At 34.2% G+C, this 18,868-nt stretch overlaps 1 protein-coding gene across 1 annotated transcript in view; it reads right to left on the reverse strand.

Annotated features, from left to right (window-relative positions):
- The window catches only part of LOC118762221, a 162,601-nt gene that overhangs the window by 133,900 nt on the left and 9,833 nt on the right, over positions 1–18,868 (reverse strand). The window contains exons 2-7 of the mRNA XM_036500766.1: positions 16,493–16,610; positions 11,778–11,869; positions 8,086–8,137; positions 6,908–6,982; positions 5,239–5,385; positions 844–931 (exon numbers count right to left, since the gene is read on the reverse strand). Of these exons, the coding sequence (XP_036356659.1) occupies positions 844–931; positions 5,239–5,385; positions 6,908–6,982; positions 8,086–8,137; positions 11,778–11,869; positions 16,493–16,606 (568 nt within the window). The 5' untranslated portion in view covers positions 16,607–16,610. The remainder of the gene's footprint in view (positions 1–843; positions 932–5,238; positions 5,386–6,907; positions 6,983–8,085; positions 8,138–11,777; positions 11,870–16,492; positions 16,611–18,868) is intronic.

Here is an 18,868-nt window from a genome sequence, read left to right on the forward strand (position 1 = left end):
TGGCAACGGCCACGATTGGTTGGTGCTTTTTATGTGCCACCAGCACGATATATATATATATATATATATATATATATATATATATATATATATATATGCTGAGTAAGTCCAATGAATAAGACTGGTGGCATTTGTTCATGCAATTTGGTTTCATACTCGCATAATTAATGTTTGTCAATGACATGAAACATGAGTATCTTTTATAAAGCATTAATATTAACTGTTTTCTGAGTTCCTTTTACGTATGTATGTATGTATGTATGTATGTACGTATGTATGTATGTATGTATGTATGTATGTACGTATGTATGTATGTATGTACATGTGAAGGCACATGGCTCAGTGGTTAGAGCATCGAGCTTACGATCGTGAGGTTGTGAGCTCGAATCCCGGACCGGGCTGCGTGTTGTGTTCTTGAGCAAGGCACTTTATTTCACGTTGCTTCAGTTCACTCATCGGTAGAAATGAGTTGCGACGTCACTGGTGCCAAGCTGTATCAGCCTTTGCCTTTCCCTCGGATAACACTGGTGGCGTGGAGAGGGGAGGCTGGTATGCATGGGCGACTGCTGGTCTTCCATAAACAACCTCGCCCGGACTTGTCTAGGAGGGTAACTTTCTAGGTGCAATCCCATGGTCTGTGTCGTGACCGAAGGGGGTCTCCGAATCTCTGAATGTATGTATGGATGGATGTGTGTGTGTTTATTGCTAGATTTAAAACGTTTATTTTAAAAAGCATGTATAATTAAAGAAACTTAAAATATAAGCATTTATTTAATTAGGAAACTCATAACAAAAATGTTAAAGGCAAAGAAAATATCCCAGTGATTACTAATTAAACCTTACTTAAATTAATTGATTCCATAGGTGCGTCATCATTAAGATCTTCCAAATCCAAGTCCATGTCTTCTGATGAAAAGTGATATGGGTCTTTCTACAATGTAGAAGAAATATACTTGTATATACATAAAATACTCTCTCTCACACACACACACATATATATATGAACAGAAAGAGAGAGAAATAGATCCTTTTGGGTTTTTAGTGGAACCATGCACACACCCACACAGACAGATAGACGCACACACACACACACAAACACACACGCATGCGCACACATGCATGTGCACACACATACACACACAAACATAAATGTTTTGTGTTGTCAAAATATTTTTTATATATTATCTCATTTTGACAGCACAAAATATAGCGCGTGTGTGTATGTGTGTGTGTGTGTATGTGTGTGCACCTATGGGAATACATTTGTGTGAGCTGTAATAAGGCATGTTTATAGAATGCTACACTACCCTTGACCCGCTGGGTCACAGACAGTTCAACTTATAAAACATTGAAGCTGATTTCAACGTTGCATTGAAATGAAAGCTAATTTAATGATGATTCAATTAAATATTTCAATTCATTCAATGTTTTCATAGGTCTGTTTACAAATTCATGTTTAAGGTTTTATTGATTACTAGCAGTATCGCCCGGCGTTGCTCGGGTTTGTAAGGGAAATAACTATATAAGCATTTTTAGAGAGTTATAGCAAAAAATAGCAAAAAATGCATTAAAAATGGAAAAAAAATGATGGTAAATTTTTTTTTAAATCGTTGACTCATCGTAGACATTTTTAGAGAGTTACTTCCCCTATATAATAGCGAAAAAAATGCATTAAAATGGGAAAAAAATGATGGTAAATTTTTTTTTAAATCGTAGACTCATCGTAGACGCGCGCTAATACCCAGAAGGGCTCGATATGAATCACGACTATAAGATACCCGCTTTTGGTTACACTGCACCGCAAAATGTGGGAGTAATTAGGAATCTAAATCGTAGGAGACAGACACACAACTTGACTTTTATATATAAAGATTTACAGCATCTAATAGAAATAGAACTTCCAGGATAAACTTAAATTCCAGTAATAGTATTTATCTATGGCATATGTGCATACTTCTACAAGAATGCAAAAGGAATTCTTATATAACATAAACAGAAAACGAATGGAAACAATTTTCACAGTATTATATATTCCCATTTCAGGGTTCTGTTACTTTCGGGGTATTTCCCCATTATGCACCGTTTTGGCTATTTATGAAGGTACCACAAAAAGCTGTGTATCTCAAGAATCCATGGTCTGATTTACATGAAACTTGATTTATTCTATTTGTATTCACATTTCAGGGGTACCTTACTTTCAGAGTATTTTCCCATTATGAACCAGTTTGGTTGTATTAAATTACAGACAAACATGCATGCAAGCAGGCAAGCAATCACAGAGTTTTAGTAGTACCCCACAAAAACATGTACCTCACGAATCCATGGTCTGATTAACACGAAACTTGTTTTATTCCATTTGTATTCACATTTCAGGGGTACCTTACTTTAAGAGTATTTTCCCATTATATTCTGGTTTCAGTCATTGGACTGCAGGCAAACTGAAGCATTGCTTTCAGGAATTTTAGCTGTGGGACTGAACGTGGAACCATGTGGTTGGGAAACATGCTTCTTACCACACAGTCATGCATGCATTATGTTTCAGTATTGTTGTAAACACTAGTGGAACTGTGAATATTTCACAGAATTAACTTATTTCTGAAAACTTTATCAAAAAAACCTGAAAGCATAGTCTGTGTTGTGTCTGTATCAAAAGATAGTTGCTCATCTGCTAATCATGGAAAAGTGAAGAAAATTGGAATATGAAGATTACTTAATGCACTTTATATATACATTTTATATACTTTATGTACAATTTTATAGCCTTAATACACAACACTCTCCTCTTTCTCTCTCACTCTTTGCCTTAGCATCTTTTTTGCTCTCCTTTTTCTTTCTTTCTTTGCCTTTCCCTTCAACTAATTGCATGAAATTGTTACAGATGGGCTAAGTAATAGAGTAAAAAAACTTTTGTTCAAAATAAAAAGAAATTCCAAATGTCACTCACCACAACCTCTCCCTTTCCCTATCTCTGTTCCCTCACCATCCCCCCATAAAATAAAATAAATTGTTGTTAAATAAGAATATCCAATGGTAAAATAAATTTTTATCATAGTATATTTCTCTATTTATAATTATATATAAGTATTTACATCTATAATATAAAATCTTTTTACATACAAAATTTAAAGGACTGAACACGAAAAGTGGACAGTCAACATGCTAGATATAGACGTCAAATCGCTATTTTCCACAAAGAGTATGTTCTCAAATAACAGACAAACATGCATGTTGACTGTCCAATTTTCGTGTTCAGTCCTTTAAATTTTGTATGTAAAAATATTTTAATCTTCGGATTCTTTTTAATATGCTGGGCCACTGGTTTTAATTAACTAATATCAATTTCTACCCTTATTAAATTTTATATTAAATAAATATGTTCTCTAACCGGTAAATTGACTGCTGCTACTTATTAGCTGCAGGATGGTTTTTCCGGTCTCAGCACGCCAAAGTGAAGTCATTTGAAAAATACATTCAAATATAATCGGTTGAACTCCATGTATGCGAGACTCCGGTCAATCGTTTTTGCATCTAGTCCAGTAAATTGTATTTTATATAACAGACCATGCTGACGAGATTACAGTTTATCCTTGCAGATAATAATAATCGAAACTGATTCAGTACATGGGTAATTATTTTTATTTCGTATATTTTCATTTGTCTTGCTTATTTTTAATGCTTTGGTTTTGTGCTGAGTTTTTATTTGAGAACATACTCTTTGTGGAAAATAGCGATTTGACGTCTATATCTAGCATGTTGACTGTCCACTTTTCGTGTTCAGTCCTTTAAATTTTGTATGTAAAAATATTTTAATCTTCGGATTCTTTTTAATATGCTGGGCCACTGGTTTTAATTGACTAATATCAATTTCTACCCTTATTAAATTTTATATAATATAAAATCCGTTCTGTCTGTCTGTGTATTTTTTAGGATCTTGGGCATCCTCCATCTGATTGCGCTCAAATTTGATACAGGGCGTATATAAGTCTTGAAAAAATTACAAAAATCTATTCCAGGTGAGAATGCGATCTATAAAGCTGTGGGAATGTGCATTTATACATGCAAGTACATCAGCTGTTGTGATTGATACTATGCGTATGCGAGAAAAATGCACGTGCAGTTTGCGCAAAAAAAGCTGACTGGCTTGAAATAATACCACAAAATGGGATGGTTGGACAAGTTGTTTTGAGAAAATTTGGTTTAAATGTTTGACAACTCAGCACCATCCATTGGACGGGGGTGGGGTGGCGTTTTGCTTGTATATATAAACACACACACATACGCAAACATACATATATAATATATATGTGTGTGCAAGCACATGTGTGTGTGTGTGTCTGCCTTTGTGATGGTTTGGTGACACCCCGATAACTTAGCAATTTGGCAAAACAGACCAATAGAATAAGTACTAGGCTCTAAAATAAATATCGGGGTCAATTTGTTCGATTAAACATTTCAAGGGTGGTGTCCCAGCATGGCTGTGATATAAGTGCTTGTGCGTGCATGTGTGTGTGTTTGTATGTGCGTGTGTGTGTCTGTGTGTGTGCGTGTGTGTGTATGTTTCTTGCTCTTCTAAGTTTTCTTTCACTTATCTCTCTAAAGCATCACTACTTCTCAAATGTACCGCCTCTCTATTTCCCACCTTCTCATTTTAAAACCTCTCTCTCTCATCTAGTATCCAACTCATTTCTCTCTCGTTCTCTCTCTCATCTAGTATCCAACTCATTTCTCTCTCGTTCTCTCTTTCTCTCTCTCTCTCTCTCTCTCTCACTTTCCCAATCTATTAATCCCTCTCCTCTATTGTATTTCTGTCTGTATCTCTCCTTTGGTTTGTTGCCCTCCCCACCACCCAAAGAACTATGATAATATTAGCTGTTCAAAAGGCGGCGAGCTGGCAGAAACGTTAGCATGCCGGGCGAAATGCTCAGCGGTATTTCGTCTGCCGTTACGTTCTGAGTTCAAATTCCGCCGAGGTCGACTTTACCTTTCATCCTTTCGGGGTCGATTAAATAAGTACCATTTACGCACTGGGGTCAATGTAATCGACTTAATCCATTTGTTTGTCCTTGTTTGTCCCCTCTGTGTTTAGCCCCTTGTGGGTACTAAAGAAATAGATAATATTAGCTGTACAACAAAAGACATAGTCTGCATCCCATAACTCACACAGAAGAAGAAACAGCAAAATAAATGAATGAAAACAAAAGGAATTTTTTTTCTTATCCTTGTCATTATATGTTTTACCTGTGACTCAATGACTATTGGCATGCTACATCCATCCAACATGCTTTCATATTCACTCATGCACTGTTCTAGATGTTTAACCCTTTTCAACAAGAGCAGCTTCTCCTTCTTATCAACTTCTCTATTTCTTTGTTTGCTTCTTTCTTTCTGTAAATAAGAATACATAAACAATAAAGTGCATTTGCCAATAATAGGGAACACTCATTTTTGTTTTCAGTGCAACATGTATGAATGAATGTATGTATATATGTATTTCTGTATGTATGTATGTAGGCATGTTTGTATGCATGCATTGATAAAGATTTATGCAAAATACAGCATACATTAGGGAACCTAAGATAAATTTAAAATGGCAAACTACAGTTTTTAAGCCTTTTCCTGAGAAACTTCAGACAGATGTGAGTACATCTTTTTATTGTCATAACAGAAAAATAAAGGAGATGGTCCTGACATGTTCCATGTTTCATTAGCTATTTTCCTTCCCCACCTTTGTAACAAAGCATGGATACGTGGTAGCTAGTGCTGAGGTAACCAGTGCAACATGTGGTAGGGTGGCTATTAATGGAGATCCAATAAAGGAGATGGTTCTGACATGTTTAATTAGCTATTTTGCTTCCCCACCTTTGTAACAAAGCATGGATATGTGATAGCTAGTGCTGAGGTAACCATGTGGTAGGGTGGCTATTAATGGAGATCCAATGGCACTAGAATACTATAGCACTGCTGTGACCTCTTGAGAGTGCAAAAGTAAAGGCCATTAAATTGGTGGTGCAAGGCAGATTTAGCTGCTACATGTGTGTTAATAAAGACCATTTGAGGGATTTTTTTTTCCTTGTAAAAATTAGGTGAAGAAAAGGAGAACAGTAGAGCCAAGAACAATAACAAATTCTGAAAGCTTCTGTTTCAATATTACCACCAGTTGCAGGTCAGTGGATGGCAAGAAAGTTTTTTCTTGGTCCTTAGTTCCTAAATCCAAATATCAAAAAGCAAACAGCTGCATACTCAAAGAACTCCATCCAGTAATCCTACCTAATTGTTTTATGCTATAGAGGAGAAAATGAATGAAGAACAGGGATGACATATTAACTGGGACAGTGGAAAAAACAACGGAAGAAGGAATCAACAAAAAATAGAAAAGATACATAAAGGGATGGCAAATAAACCATCCAAGGCAAAGCTCATCCTACTTCCATGATTTTTACAGTTGTTCATGAAGCAAATAGCAGACTGGATCATTTGAATGAATTATATTTCAGTGGTGAAGAGATGAGTTCTGATTATATGGAACATACAGCTATTTATGAATATTACTTTTGGTTGCTACATGAAACTGTATTTAAATCAGAACAAAGAAGTGAGCTCTATCTTTTCTGCTCGCATGAATTGTCCATGGGCAGAGGTCTTGCTGAAAAGGATCAGAGTTGTGGAAATTTTCATCTGACTCAGTATGTGTTTTTTATAATTATATCTGCATATGTATGTATTTGCATATGTGTGTGTGTGTGTGTGTGTGTGTGTGTACATGTGTCTGTGTTGTGAGTATTTGAGTGTGTCTGATTACCTTTATTTATTTAATTATCTTGTGTAATTTTTTTAAAACAAAAAAAAAGAAATTTTGAAACATATCTCTGACTGACATAATATTTGGTCTTAAAGCTAAGTTCTTTACCTCAAAATCTGCTTTCAACATTATTAGAGCATCTTGCATTTGTTGTCGACAGGATAATCGAATATTATTTAATTTCTAGACAGATGAATGGAGAAAAGAAGTGATGAGAAACATACAGTGAAAGTAAAAACAGTAAAGAATATTATCATCATTATTCTTATCTTTATCATCAGAACCCATACACAGAATCAATCATAATTGCCAAGTGTCCCACTTTAACTAATATAAAGACCACTGTCTTCATTAGTCCACAAGTCATTTCCAGACAGTTTATTAATGTAATGAGTTACAACGTATGGGTAATTAGGGAGATGTTTATACGTACCTAATTTTAGAAAATTGTGAGGAAGATTTTGATATCTTATTGTGGAAATATAAAATGTAAGAGAAACTGGACAAAAAGTTGGTATGTATGTGAAATTAGGAAAATCATAGGTGTATAAATGAAACTGGTAAAGATGTTGATATGTATTTGAAATTGGAAAGATCATTTGGTGTAGAAGTGAAATAGGAAAAGATGTGGGTATGTGTGAGAAATTAGAAAGACCATAAGAGCATGAAATTTGAAAAATTTTAGTACTCAAAATTAGAAAGATGTTGGTATGTATGAAAAGCGGCGAGCTGGCAGAATCGTTAGCATGCCGAGCGAATTGCTTTGCAGTATTTCGTCCGCCGCTGTGTTCTGAGTTCAAATTCCACCGAGGTCGACTTTGCCTTTCATCCTTTCGGGGTCGATAAATTAAGTACCAGTTATGCACTGGGGTCGATGTAATCGATTTAATCCATTTGTCTGTCCTTGTTTGTCCCCCCTGTGTGTAGTAAAGAAATAGGTATGTACCTTGTGGGTAGTAAAGAAATAGGTATGTATCAAAAGCTAACATTGCAATTATATTTTTTTTCTTTACTGACAAAGGTTTGTTCAGGTTGGCAGAAAAGCTTGTTTACTCATTTTGGTCCTGCATTATCTCGTATTTTTGGCCTGTCACCTTCAATTTTGTTTTCTTCACCACATTTCTCAATACTTCCATAGATTTTAGTCTCCCTCTGATTACATTCCATGATTATGATTAATCTTTCACTTACTTCTCTCCACCTACATACACACGCATGCATGAACGCACGCACACACACACACACACACAAAAGTACACACCAAATTCATAAATTTGTTACTGTACTTGCTGATATTTTTCTTCAGTTTCTTCAACAAATTCTTGATATTTTTTATACCTGTGGCAAAAGTAAAAAAAATTTTAAGAAAAAATCAAATCAATCAGCTATTTATTGATTAACAACTGATAAGAATAACAAAGTTTCACTGTATAAACATAGACTTTTAATCTGTTTCTTATAGCAGCCAAACTATATCGCCTAATGAAAGCAGCACATGTAAATATTAGTAACTTCTGTGAAGAATCAATTAATGGAAGCCAAGATCACAATATCTTCAGGCATAGTTTTATCAATGTAAATTAATATATATATGGAATTTATAGCTGTGATACATATAATTTGTGATTTTGGCACCACTGGCTTTCCATACTTTGTGATTTTGGCACTGCTGGCTTTCCATACTTTGTGATTTTGGTACCGCTGGCTCTCCATACTATGTGATTTTGGGTAAAATTTTCAAAAATCACAGTATTTTAAGGGAAAAAATTTAGGGAAAATTTTAGGGGAAAATTTTCGGGAAAAATTTCGAAAAATTTTTGGGGAAAGTTTTCGGGGAAAATTTTCGAAAGATTTTGGGGGATACTTTTCGAAAAATTTTTGGATAAAATTTTCGAAAAATTCTTAGATAAAATTTTCAAAAAATTTTTGGGTTAAATTTTCGAAAAATTTTTGTGAAAAATTTTCAGTGAAAATTTTGTAAAAATTTTTGGAAAAAATTTCGAAAAATTTTTATAGTGCATGATCATCCTGGGAATCTAAGTAATGCATGTGTAAAATTTGGTGAAAATCGGTTGATAATTATGGAAAAGTATGTCACACATACTGCAACTTAGGTGATTTTGTGATTTTGGCACCGCTGGAATTCCATACTTTGTGATTTTGGCACGGCTGGCCTTCCATAGTTTTTCGAAAATTTTATCCAAGAATTTTTCGAAAATTTTCCCCAAAAATTTTTCGAAAATTTTCACCCAAAAATTTTTCAAAAATTTTCACCGAAAATTGTCCCCAAAAATTTTTACCAAAATTTTGACCGAAAATTGTACCCAAAAAGTTTTCGAAAATTTTCACGAAAAATTTTTCGAAACTTTTCAAAGAAAATTGTCCCCAAAAATTTTTCCAAAATTTTCACCGAAAATTTTAGACAAAAATTTTTCGAAAATTTTACCCAAAAATTTTCTCCAAAAATTGTTGGAAAGTTTTCACAGAAAATTTTCCCCAAAAATTTTTCGAAAATTTTCACGAAAAATTTTTCGAAACTTTTCACCGAAAATTGTCCCGAAAAATTTTTCCAAAATTTTCACCGAAAATTTTACATTTTCGAAAAATGTTTGGTCAAAATTTTTTAGTAAAATTTTCGAAAAATTTTTGGGTAAGATTTTCAGTGAAAATTTTCGAAAAATTTCTGGAAAATTTTCGGTGAAAATTTTCGAAAAAGTTTTGAGAAAATTTTCCAAAAATTTTTGGGTAACATTTTCTGTGAAAATTTTCGAAAAATTTTTGGATAAAATTTTGGAAAACTTTTTGGGGAAAATTTTCGAAACATTTTTGGGGAAAATTTCCGGTGAAAATTTTCGAAACATTTTTGGGGAAAATTTTCGAAAAATTTTTGGGGAAAAAATTCTAGGACATCCAGCCATAGAAACCATGTCAAAACAGACAATTGGAGCCTGACTCTCTGGCTTGCCATCTCCCATCAAACCATCCAGTTCATGCCAGCATGGAAAACAGATATTAAATGATGATGATGAATATATACATACATACATATATACATACTAGCAAATGCACCCATTCATTGGACAGTTTAAGTTGCTTTTGTGGGTTTCTTTCACCAAATAACTGAACTACCAAGAAGATTTATGAGTAGCAAGGCAATCTATGTTTCTGATTAACCTAGGAACAGAAAACCAAATTGAAGGCTAGTTATTGTGGAGATCGTTGCATTTTAATGATCATAGAATATATAAATTTGCAAGTGATGCAAAGTAGAGCTACTGAAGTGTTTTGGGAATAGATTATGGATAATGACTACAAAATATAGTTGTTTTATATGAAAGCGAAATTTCTTGTCAGAAACAGCCTCATAAATAGTGAAGAGAAATTGATGGAAGATGTTGAAACTTCCCCTCATACTGACGAAGTTTACTCTATTCAACAGCAAAGGGAGCTATTTTTTCGGAGAGAAGTATGATTGGTACATTCAAAGTTGGCAGTATAATACCTACTTGAAAAGATAGAGTTAAAGGAATGTATTTGCTACATGCTTACAGTGTTCGAATACTCTGAAATTGACTTCAGGTAATGATAAATGAAGACATGAAGAGTTTGATTTCAGTTCACGAATACTGCAGTTCACAGTGAAAAGATGTTGTGTTCAAAATATCATAATGGATGGGTAAATAAGCATCCTTAAAGTGAAACAATGCATTGGTAGGTAAACAAAAGTATCAAAAAAAGAAGAAAGAGAAGGGAGTATCACCTTCCAAGTAACTTAGGACAGATAAACGTAAGCTTGCCAAAGTTTAATGCAGTTCAAATATGGAGATTAAGATTGTTTGGTATCGAATATTCATCGTGTAGTGTGTTCCTAGTCAATTGAATCACTGTCACAGGTGGACAGTCGAAATAAATAAATAGACAAAATCCTTTCACTTTTATAATATTCTCTAACCAAGTAATAATACACAGTTTCAACATATAAATAAATAAATCAAAAAAATATGAAAACCACTAAATAAATATTGTCTAATGCCAATATATGACCATATAGATTAAAAAAGTATGGAAGACCCTACATAGAAAAAAAATATGCACATAAAACGAATTAGAGAAAACCCCAAGTAAACCACCGTTTTTCCCACTTTGTCTATTTACACAGAAGCTCTGGGCAAACTGTTATAGTGCATGATCATCCTGGGAACCTAAGTAATGCATGTGTAAAATTTGGTGAAAATTGGTTGATAATTATGGAAATGTATGTATTAGTCAATATACACACACATACTGCAACTTATGTATACTGGATATACATACATATATGGTGGCTGCCCCCTCATTATCGAGTATGGCCATTGCACGAGGCTTAATCAATGTTGTTATCATGCAATGCCTGTGCAAGATTTTTTTTAAAGTGAAGAAAGGCTGTGCTCTGACTCAATCCCACTCACTAAGCAACAGCAGCCATAATCCGAAAAGAAGAACAAGTCAACATCATCAGTAACCTCTGAGCCGCAGGTTTTATGTCGGAGTTATCCCAATTACCTGAGTTACCTTCTCCTAGAAGGATGCCCTAACAAAGGCTAGGAGTCCTTCACTCCCAATGGTTTAACCGTGCGATCGGGTATTCAGTCTGATTATTTCTATGTCCCCGCACATGATGCAGCCTTAAGACATTTATTGGATGGCCGTTGACTCTCAAGAGTTCCTCTGCCCTTTGACGGGATTTGCTTTTCATCCCGCAGGGTGTCCAATAAACACCCTCCTCACCAAGCAAGCTTGGTGGGGTTGCCGGTTTAGTCGCCGACGACCCGACCATGCAACAGGTTGTACTGGGTTACATGTTACCAGTAGCACTTGAAAGTCACCTGACATACTGGATATACATACATATATACACACATTCTTACATACATGCATACATGTATACATGTGTGTGAAAAAACTTAATCATAGCAAAATCCTTGTTGCTTATACTTACAATATTTGCACCTGTGTATTAATAACTTCCAAGATATATGCTTCAGTGCCGCGCTTCTCAATCACTATATCTTCCCTCAAGTCTTCCACCATCTAAGAAATCACAAGTTAGAGAAAAAGAAAGACAAGTTGGGAGAAGTGTTAAAAATCTGAGTGAAGAACGATGGAAAAGACTAGAAAGCTTGATTTTTTTTAACATCTCTATTATGTCTTGCATACTATAGCTGGCCATAGCCAAGAAAGGTAAAACAACCAATGAAAAATTCCAGACATTAAATTATGATGATAATGATAATGATGATGATGATGATGATGATGTTAATGTCCACTTTTCCATGCATGCATGGGTCAGATAGAGCTTATTGAAGCAGATTTTCTATGGCTATATGTCTTTCCTGTCACTTGTTTCCAAGTAAGGTAATAATGTCCCAGTGGCCAAGCAAGCTTTCACAGAATTTTGGAAATGAAGGACAGTGAAACTCATTTATAGCTATTATGTGATGTCAAGACAAAGAGAGGCAAACATACATGCACACACACACATAAATATATGTATATATATATATATATGTATATATATATGTATGTGTGTGTGACCGCATGTGTATCGTTGGCGACTTTTTTTCTTCTTCCATCTTCCCTTCCTTGGATCTTTCCTTTTCCTATGTTTCTGACGAAGAGCTCCGCTCAAAACCTTAAATCCTATTTCTTTCTTTCCTTTCCTGAGTGTCCAATAGCACTATACTTGTTCCAAGTCCTCGCGTTGTTGTGTTTTCTCTCTGTGTTTTCATGTTTAGATTAACTATATATATGTGTGTGTGTATATATATAAACACATGCATATATATGAAAAGGCTTCTTTCAGTTTCTACCTACCAAATCAACTCGCAAGATTTCGGTCTGTCCTGAAATGTAGTAGAAGACACTTGCCTAAGGTGGTACAAATTGGGAGTGAACTACCATCCTCTGATAAAACACAGTGAGTCAGGCTACTGTGTTTTGTTAGAGAGTGTGTGTTTGAATTCCTTGGAACATGCCTCATACATGATTGCAAAAAATGTTCAACTTTTCATTTTACAACAATCTATGATACGCAATAAGGTGTAAAAATTGGGATAATTTTTTTTCAATTTTTCGCAAGTATCTCAGTTTCTTGTTTTTTGACATGCTGGGTTTTGTCAGAGGGCAGTGAAGTTTAAACCACATGACTTGGAAGTAAGCTTTTTACCCTCATACCCACACCTCCATGTTCTAAGAGAAAAAAGTTTTTCTACTTTTTCAGTTGAAAAATTTATTTTCCTTGAGATAAGGATTAAATATCAGATACCTCATCTACCCCTTTGTACACTATCCAAACATCTATGCTTAGCTTTCAGTATACAAACTTATTTTACTTTACAAATTTTATGCGGTGTTCTGCCTCTCATACGAATTAACATTACAATTCAACAGTTCATATTTAGTTAATTTTTCTCCAGCCTCTGTAGCTCTCCAGCCAAGTGACCATGTTTCATTATTCATACTATATCATACTCTTTGTACATTTAAGATTATATATATATTATATATATATATATATATATATATATATACATATATATACTACTTACACAAGATTTATACAGTCTGCTTTTGAATACAAAAAACCTGTTAACAAACAGAAATTCTCCTAACTTTTTTTGAACGTCTCCCAACTCTTTCTTAACCAAGCTTCAATGCTAATTTGATCACCAAGGTAACAGAAACTATTTGCTATCTCTAACGAGCCATTTTATTAGTCTATGAACTTCATTTCAAGGGCAATTCTACTGCTAAATAACTCTGCATATTTGATGCATCTAAAGTTTTAGCTTCCTGTCAGTCTGCCAGAGATTCCACAACAAATTTTATGTATTCCTTAGAGCAGACTGTATATAAAATGCCCCCAACTCACCCTCACTCATACATTCAAATGGCGTTTAATTTTATATACTTTTTGCTTTAAAATTCTATAATTTATCATAGTTTTTGGAAAAAAGATAAAGGACCCAGGCAGAGATAGTGTATTCCATGAGTTATATAGCAGTTGTTTTAGACTATATACTGCACAAAATTGCAATTTATGTCCCCAATACAATTCTACTCATGTCTTATAGTTCCTTAATTAGCATACCTGTGATAGCTGTAAGATGCTTCAGTGCCAGAGAACAACTTCCAACAGTGAATTGTGTAAGTATAGTGTGTACCATCAAACAGTACTCATTACTGTTTTATGGTACACACTCAGGTAGCACAGTATTAGGTTGGTGCATAATTATTGTGGGGTTTTTTTTTCAATAAATTTTATTCGACAAAAACAATGGGCACATGGCGTAGTGGTTAAGAGTGCGGGCTACTAACCACAAGATTCCGAGTTCGATTCCAGGTAGTGACCTGAATAATAATAATAATAATAATAATAATAATAATAATAATAATAATAAATAATAATATCGAAAAATACATTAGGAATGAGAGCCTAGGTTCGAAATTTCCCCAAGGCTGGAGGGTATATCAGCCGAAACGTTGTGTTAACAACAAACAAGATGTGGACAAATATCCGTTAAATGTAAATAATGTAAATAATGTAAATAATGTACATAATTCCTCATCTCTTAAATATAGAACTGAATAATCATGTTTCTTACACACATGCACAAAGCTGGAAATCTGGGTGCCACGATCAATCGTTTATGGTGGTGCCCCAGCATGGCCACAGCTCGTGAGCTGAAACTAGATAAAATAAAAGTAAAAAATAACAAAATTTAACAAAAAAACATCTTTTAATGGTTATTCCAACTGGCTGCCAAGCAAATGGGAAGCAGTAATTGAAGTAGATGGTGAATATGCTCCGGAATAAATATTTAAAGATGTTTTTGTTAAATGTTGTTATAGTTTTGTTGAATAAAACTTATTGAAAAAAGCTGCAATAATTATATACCAACCAAATAGTTGTTTAAATAGGCACAAGGACCTATTTTATCAGGTTAGATAGCTTCCTTAAAACTAACTTTTCATTCATACGATATACATACTTTATTTCAGGTAAGAATGTATATCCATAACCTGCAAGGCATGACCTCTTCTTCAACAGCATCAGAATTAATACATTATTTGGTGTATCTAAGGTGGTGAGCTGGCAGAAACGTCAGCACGCCAGGCGAAATGCTTAGCAGTATTTCTTTTGTCTTTACTTTCTGAGTTCAAATTCCACCAAGGTCGACTTTGCCTTTCATCCTTTCATCCTTTCGGAGTCAATAAATTAAGTACTAGTTGCATACTGGGGTCGATCTAATCGACTGACTCTCTCTCCAAAAATTTTGGGCCTTGTGCCTAGAGTAGAAGGATTACTTGGTGTGTCTCATTAAATATAGATACTTTGTGAGAAATGTCAGCTTCTTGAATACTTAAATTAAAACTCTTAATGATTTGTTGGTATGCAGTATTTTGTTACACAACCATAATATACTATAAAGGTAAGTTAAGTGTTTTTATAAGTCAATACTCTATTCTGCTGCATTAGCAGTACACTTTACATTACATATTACGGATATTCTATAGAAATTATAACCAACATGCAGGAGTGGCTGTGTAGTAAGTAGCTTGTTTACCAACCACATGGTTCTGGGTTCAGTCCCACTGGTGGCACCTTGGGCAAGTGGCTTCTGCTATAGCCTCGGGCCCGACCAATGCCTTGTGAGTGGATTTGGTAGACAGAAACTGAAAGAAGCCTGTTGTATATATGTATATATATATATATATATATATATATATATATATATGTGTGTGTATGTGTGTGTATATGTTTGTGTGTCTGTGTTTGTCCCCCAAGCATTGCTTGACAACCGATGCTGGTGTGTTTACGTCCCCGTCACTTAGCGGTTCGGCAAAAGAGACTGATGGAATAAGTACTGGGCTTACAAAGAATAAGTCCCGGGGTCGATTTGCTCGATTAAAGGCAGTGCTCCAGCATGGCCGCAGTCAAATGACTGAAACGAGTAAAAGAGTAAAGAGTAAGAGTAACACTGATTTTCATTATGATGTTTTGTATCTTAAGTCTATGAAATGTTATTTGGGACACATTAACAAGATGCAAAACGTCCATATTTATATTTACATAAATTTATTTATTTATGCACCCTTTTCAAGCCTAGCCAGGCTCATGGGCCCAGTTTCCCAAGTTTCTGAGGCATATGTGTTCCCCACTCAGCTGGACGGGATGCCAGTCCATCGCAGTGTTACTCAAGAAATAGGAAGAAAGAGTGTGAGAAAGTTGGGTCGAAAGAGTACAACAGGGGGTCGCCACCACCCCCTGCCAAAGCTTCGTGGAGCTTTAGGTGTTTTCGCTCAATAAACACACACAACACCTGGTCTGGGAATCGAAACTGCGATCCTCCGACTACAAGTTCGCTGCCCTAAACACTGGGCCATTGCGCCTCCACATTTACATAAATGCATGGTAGGTATTTATCTATCAATTTGGCTTTTGTCAGTAACTTTGTGTCGCCACCGCTACCATTACAATTGTCATCCCTGTCATCACTGTTGTCATCACCATCATTGTCGTCATCATCATCATCATCATCATCATCATCATCATCAAAAGAAAGCATGTTACAACATAAAGGTATTTCAAAGTAAATGTTTTTAAGGGTGTAGATCAAAACTAATTGTGAAGTAAAGAAACAAATTAATTACCGATTTCATTGCAAGTAAGTAATCACTTATAGTTTTGACTTGAAAATCATCAAATGAGTTTGAAGACTGCTTCCTTGCAATAATACACTTTCTAAATTCCTCCTTGGCAGTCATCCCACTAAAAAACGCCTTCTTTCTTAAGAGCTGAAAATCAAAAGCACCCAATTGGTATTTGATAATAAATGTAATGTAAGTTATTATGCAAATAAAAGCTGATATTAAATTGAAAGCAGAAACAGGCTTATCAACTCAGTGAGCTTGAATCTTATACATGTAGCTTACCTGCTAACAAACAATAAAGCTTTTAATATCTTTATTGTATCAAATTGGTGATTATACTATCCTAATTTAATTATTGTTCATATTTAGTATGAGCAGGTGGAAAATTACAAGCATTTAACCCTTTTGTTACTGTATTTATTTTGAGATGCTCTGTGTTTATTTCAATTACTTTAAATATAACAAAGAATTTAGTAAAATAACTTAGTTATCATTAAGCTAGTGTTAGGAACATAAATTGTGACTAAGGTTTGGTGGAAGATTTTAATTCAGAACTTATGAAAACAAGACATTTGTACTCAGAGCCAGGTTGGTAACAAAAGGGTTAAACTGGTAAATTACCACCTAGCTCCAATTAATTGTTTACAGTAACAATTCTTCCCTATTCTCATTTTTAAATTAAAACCTTTGCTAAACTCAGCCTAGGTTGCCTTACTCCTTACTGTTAAGAGCAACATGCTTACAAACTACTTTCTCTTTATCAACGATTGTTCTCCTCTCAATTTTTTTCAACTGTCATGCCTCTAGTAATTATATATTTTGTTAAATTCTTCACTCTAAATGCTAAATTTTCTAGCTTCTGATGGAATCTAATGATTACATGTCAACAATTTATGTCTGTAAGTGCTTTCATTTATAACAAACTACTTTGATTCACAGAAAATATGAACAGTACATTTATTCCCATATTAAACTGAAAAGAGAAACAGGGTCACTAACTTGTAAACCCATATTGCTGGCCTTAAAATGTACAGAGAAAATCAATTTCTACCTGACCTAAGACAAGAAATTCTTAGACAGTGAGCAACCACTGACTTTCTATAAGGTAGTATTGTACTAAAATGTGAAAGTCAGCCAGAAAAGCACCTTTAAAATTTCCTTTTACTAAAGCTATGATTTGCCTCAGTTCTCAGAGCTTTTAGTTCAAACTCTAGCAACATTATGAATTGGAATACCCAGTGAATTGGAAATACCAGTCAAATATTAAGTTTGATTCCTATAAAGCTTAAGTGCAATTATAACTAAACAAAAAGATGGTTTACTTTGTCTGCTATTCTTAGAGAGTTGATAAAATAAATATCAGTGATGTATTCAAGTCAATGTAATCAGTTATAACAACTTGCTAATGTTTGTCTTTATATACAAATAAAAAATCCTTACTACAACAGAGATATTCTATATATATGTGTGTGTGTGTGTGTGTGCATATACATATATATATATATAATATACTGTTTTGGGATCAACAAAAAAAGTACTCCATCTGGCGAGGGATAAATATTATTTGATAAACACAATACATGTTTTTATGTGCTATTATTAGTTTCATGTGCTGAAAGCATGCCAAACAGTGCTTTTTAAAAATGTTTTAGTTCTTTATACCATGTCAACAGTGTCTGATAACATCATGCATCTTAAAAAAACACTATTTGGCATGCTCTCAGCACATAAAACTAATAGTAGCACATAAAAACATGTACTGTGTTTATTAAGTATATATATATAAAGCAATTTCAAGGATAAAGATACCTCTTAAAAGGGATGCTAATATCCAAGCTTCCCTGGTTTAGTTTTATATATCAACAAAATTTTCAGGAGCCCAGTATCACTTAATAGTATTGGTATTTCATTATTTAATTAATAATAGACACCAATTAAGTATATTCTGGAGTTCTATGATTGAAATAAACTATATTGAACATTTCAATATAGTTTATATTAAGGAAAAAAAATGGAGAGTTTAACTGATGTATTATTAACATATTATTATTAACATATTGTTATTGATAATTCTCTGTAAGCTACAATCAATTCCATACCTAACTCATTCAATTACAAATTAATAAATTCAAAATTAAAATGCATATTGAAAACAATGACTTAAATATTTCCTCAGGGTGAGAATTATACATAAAAAGAACATTACATCCCAATTGTTTGGGTGAACATCAACAGACTCAACATGTCAGTACTCTGCATATTAACATGTGTGTGTGTATTAATATTTTAAAATTTACTGGATTTGGTTAAAAAGAGACGATGAGCGATGGCTAGAAGTATATTGAGTTCTTCATAACCAGCTGATCTAGCAAGTGG

The sequence above is a fragment of the Octopus sinensis genome, linkage group LG2, assembly GCF_006345805.1.
Source record: "Octopus sinensis linkage group LG2, ASM634580v1, whole genome shotgun sequence".
NCBI classification, from domain to species: domain Eukaryota; kingdom Metazoa; phylum Mollusca; class Cephalopoda; order Octopoda; family Octopodidae; genus Octopus; species Octopus sinensis.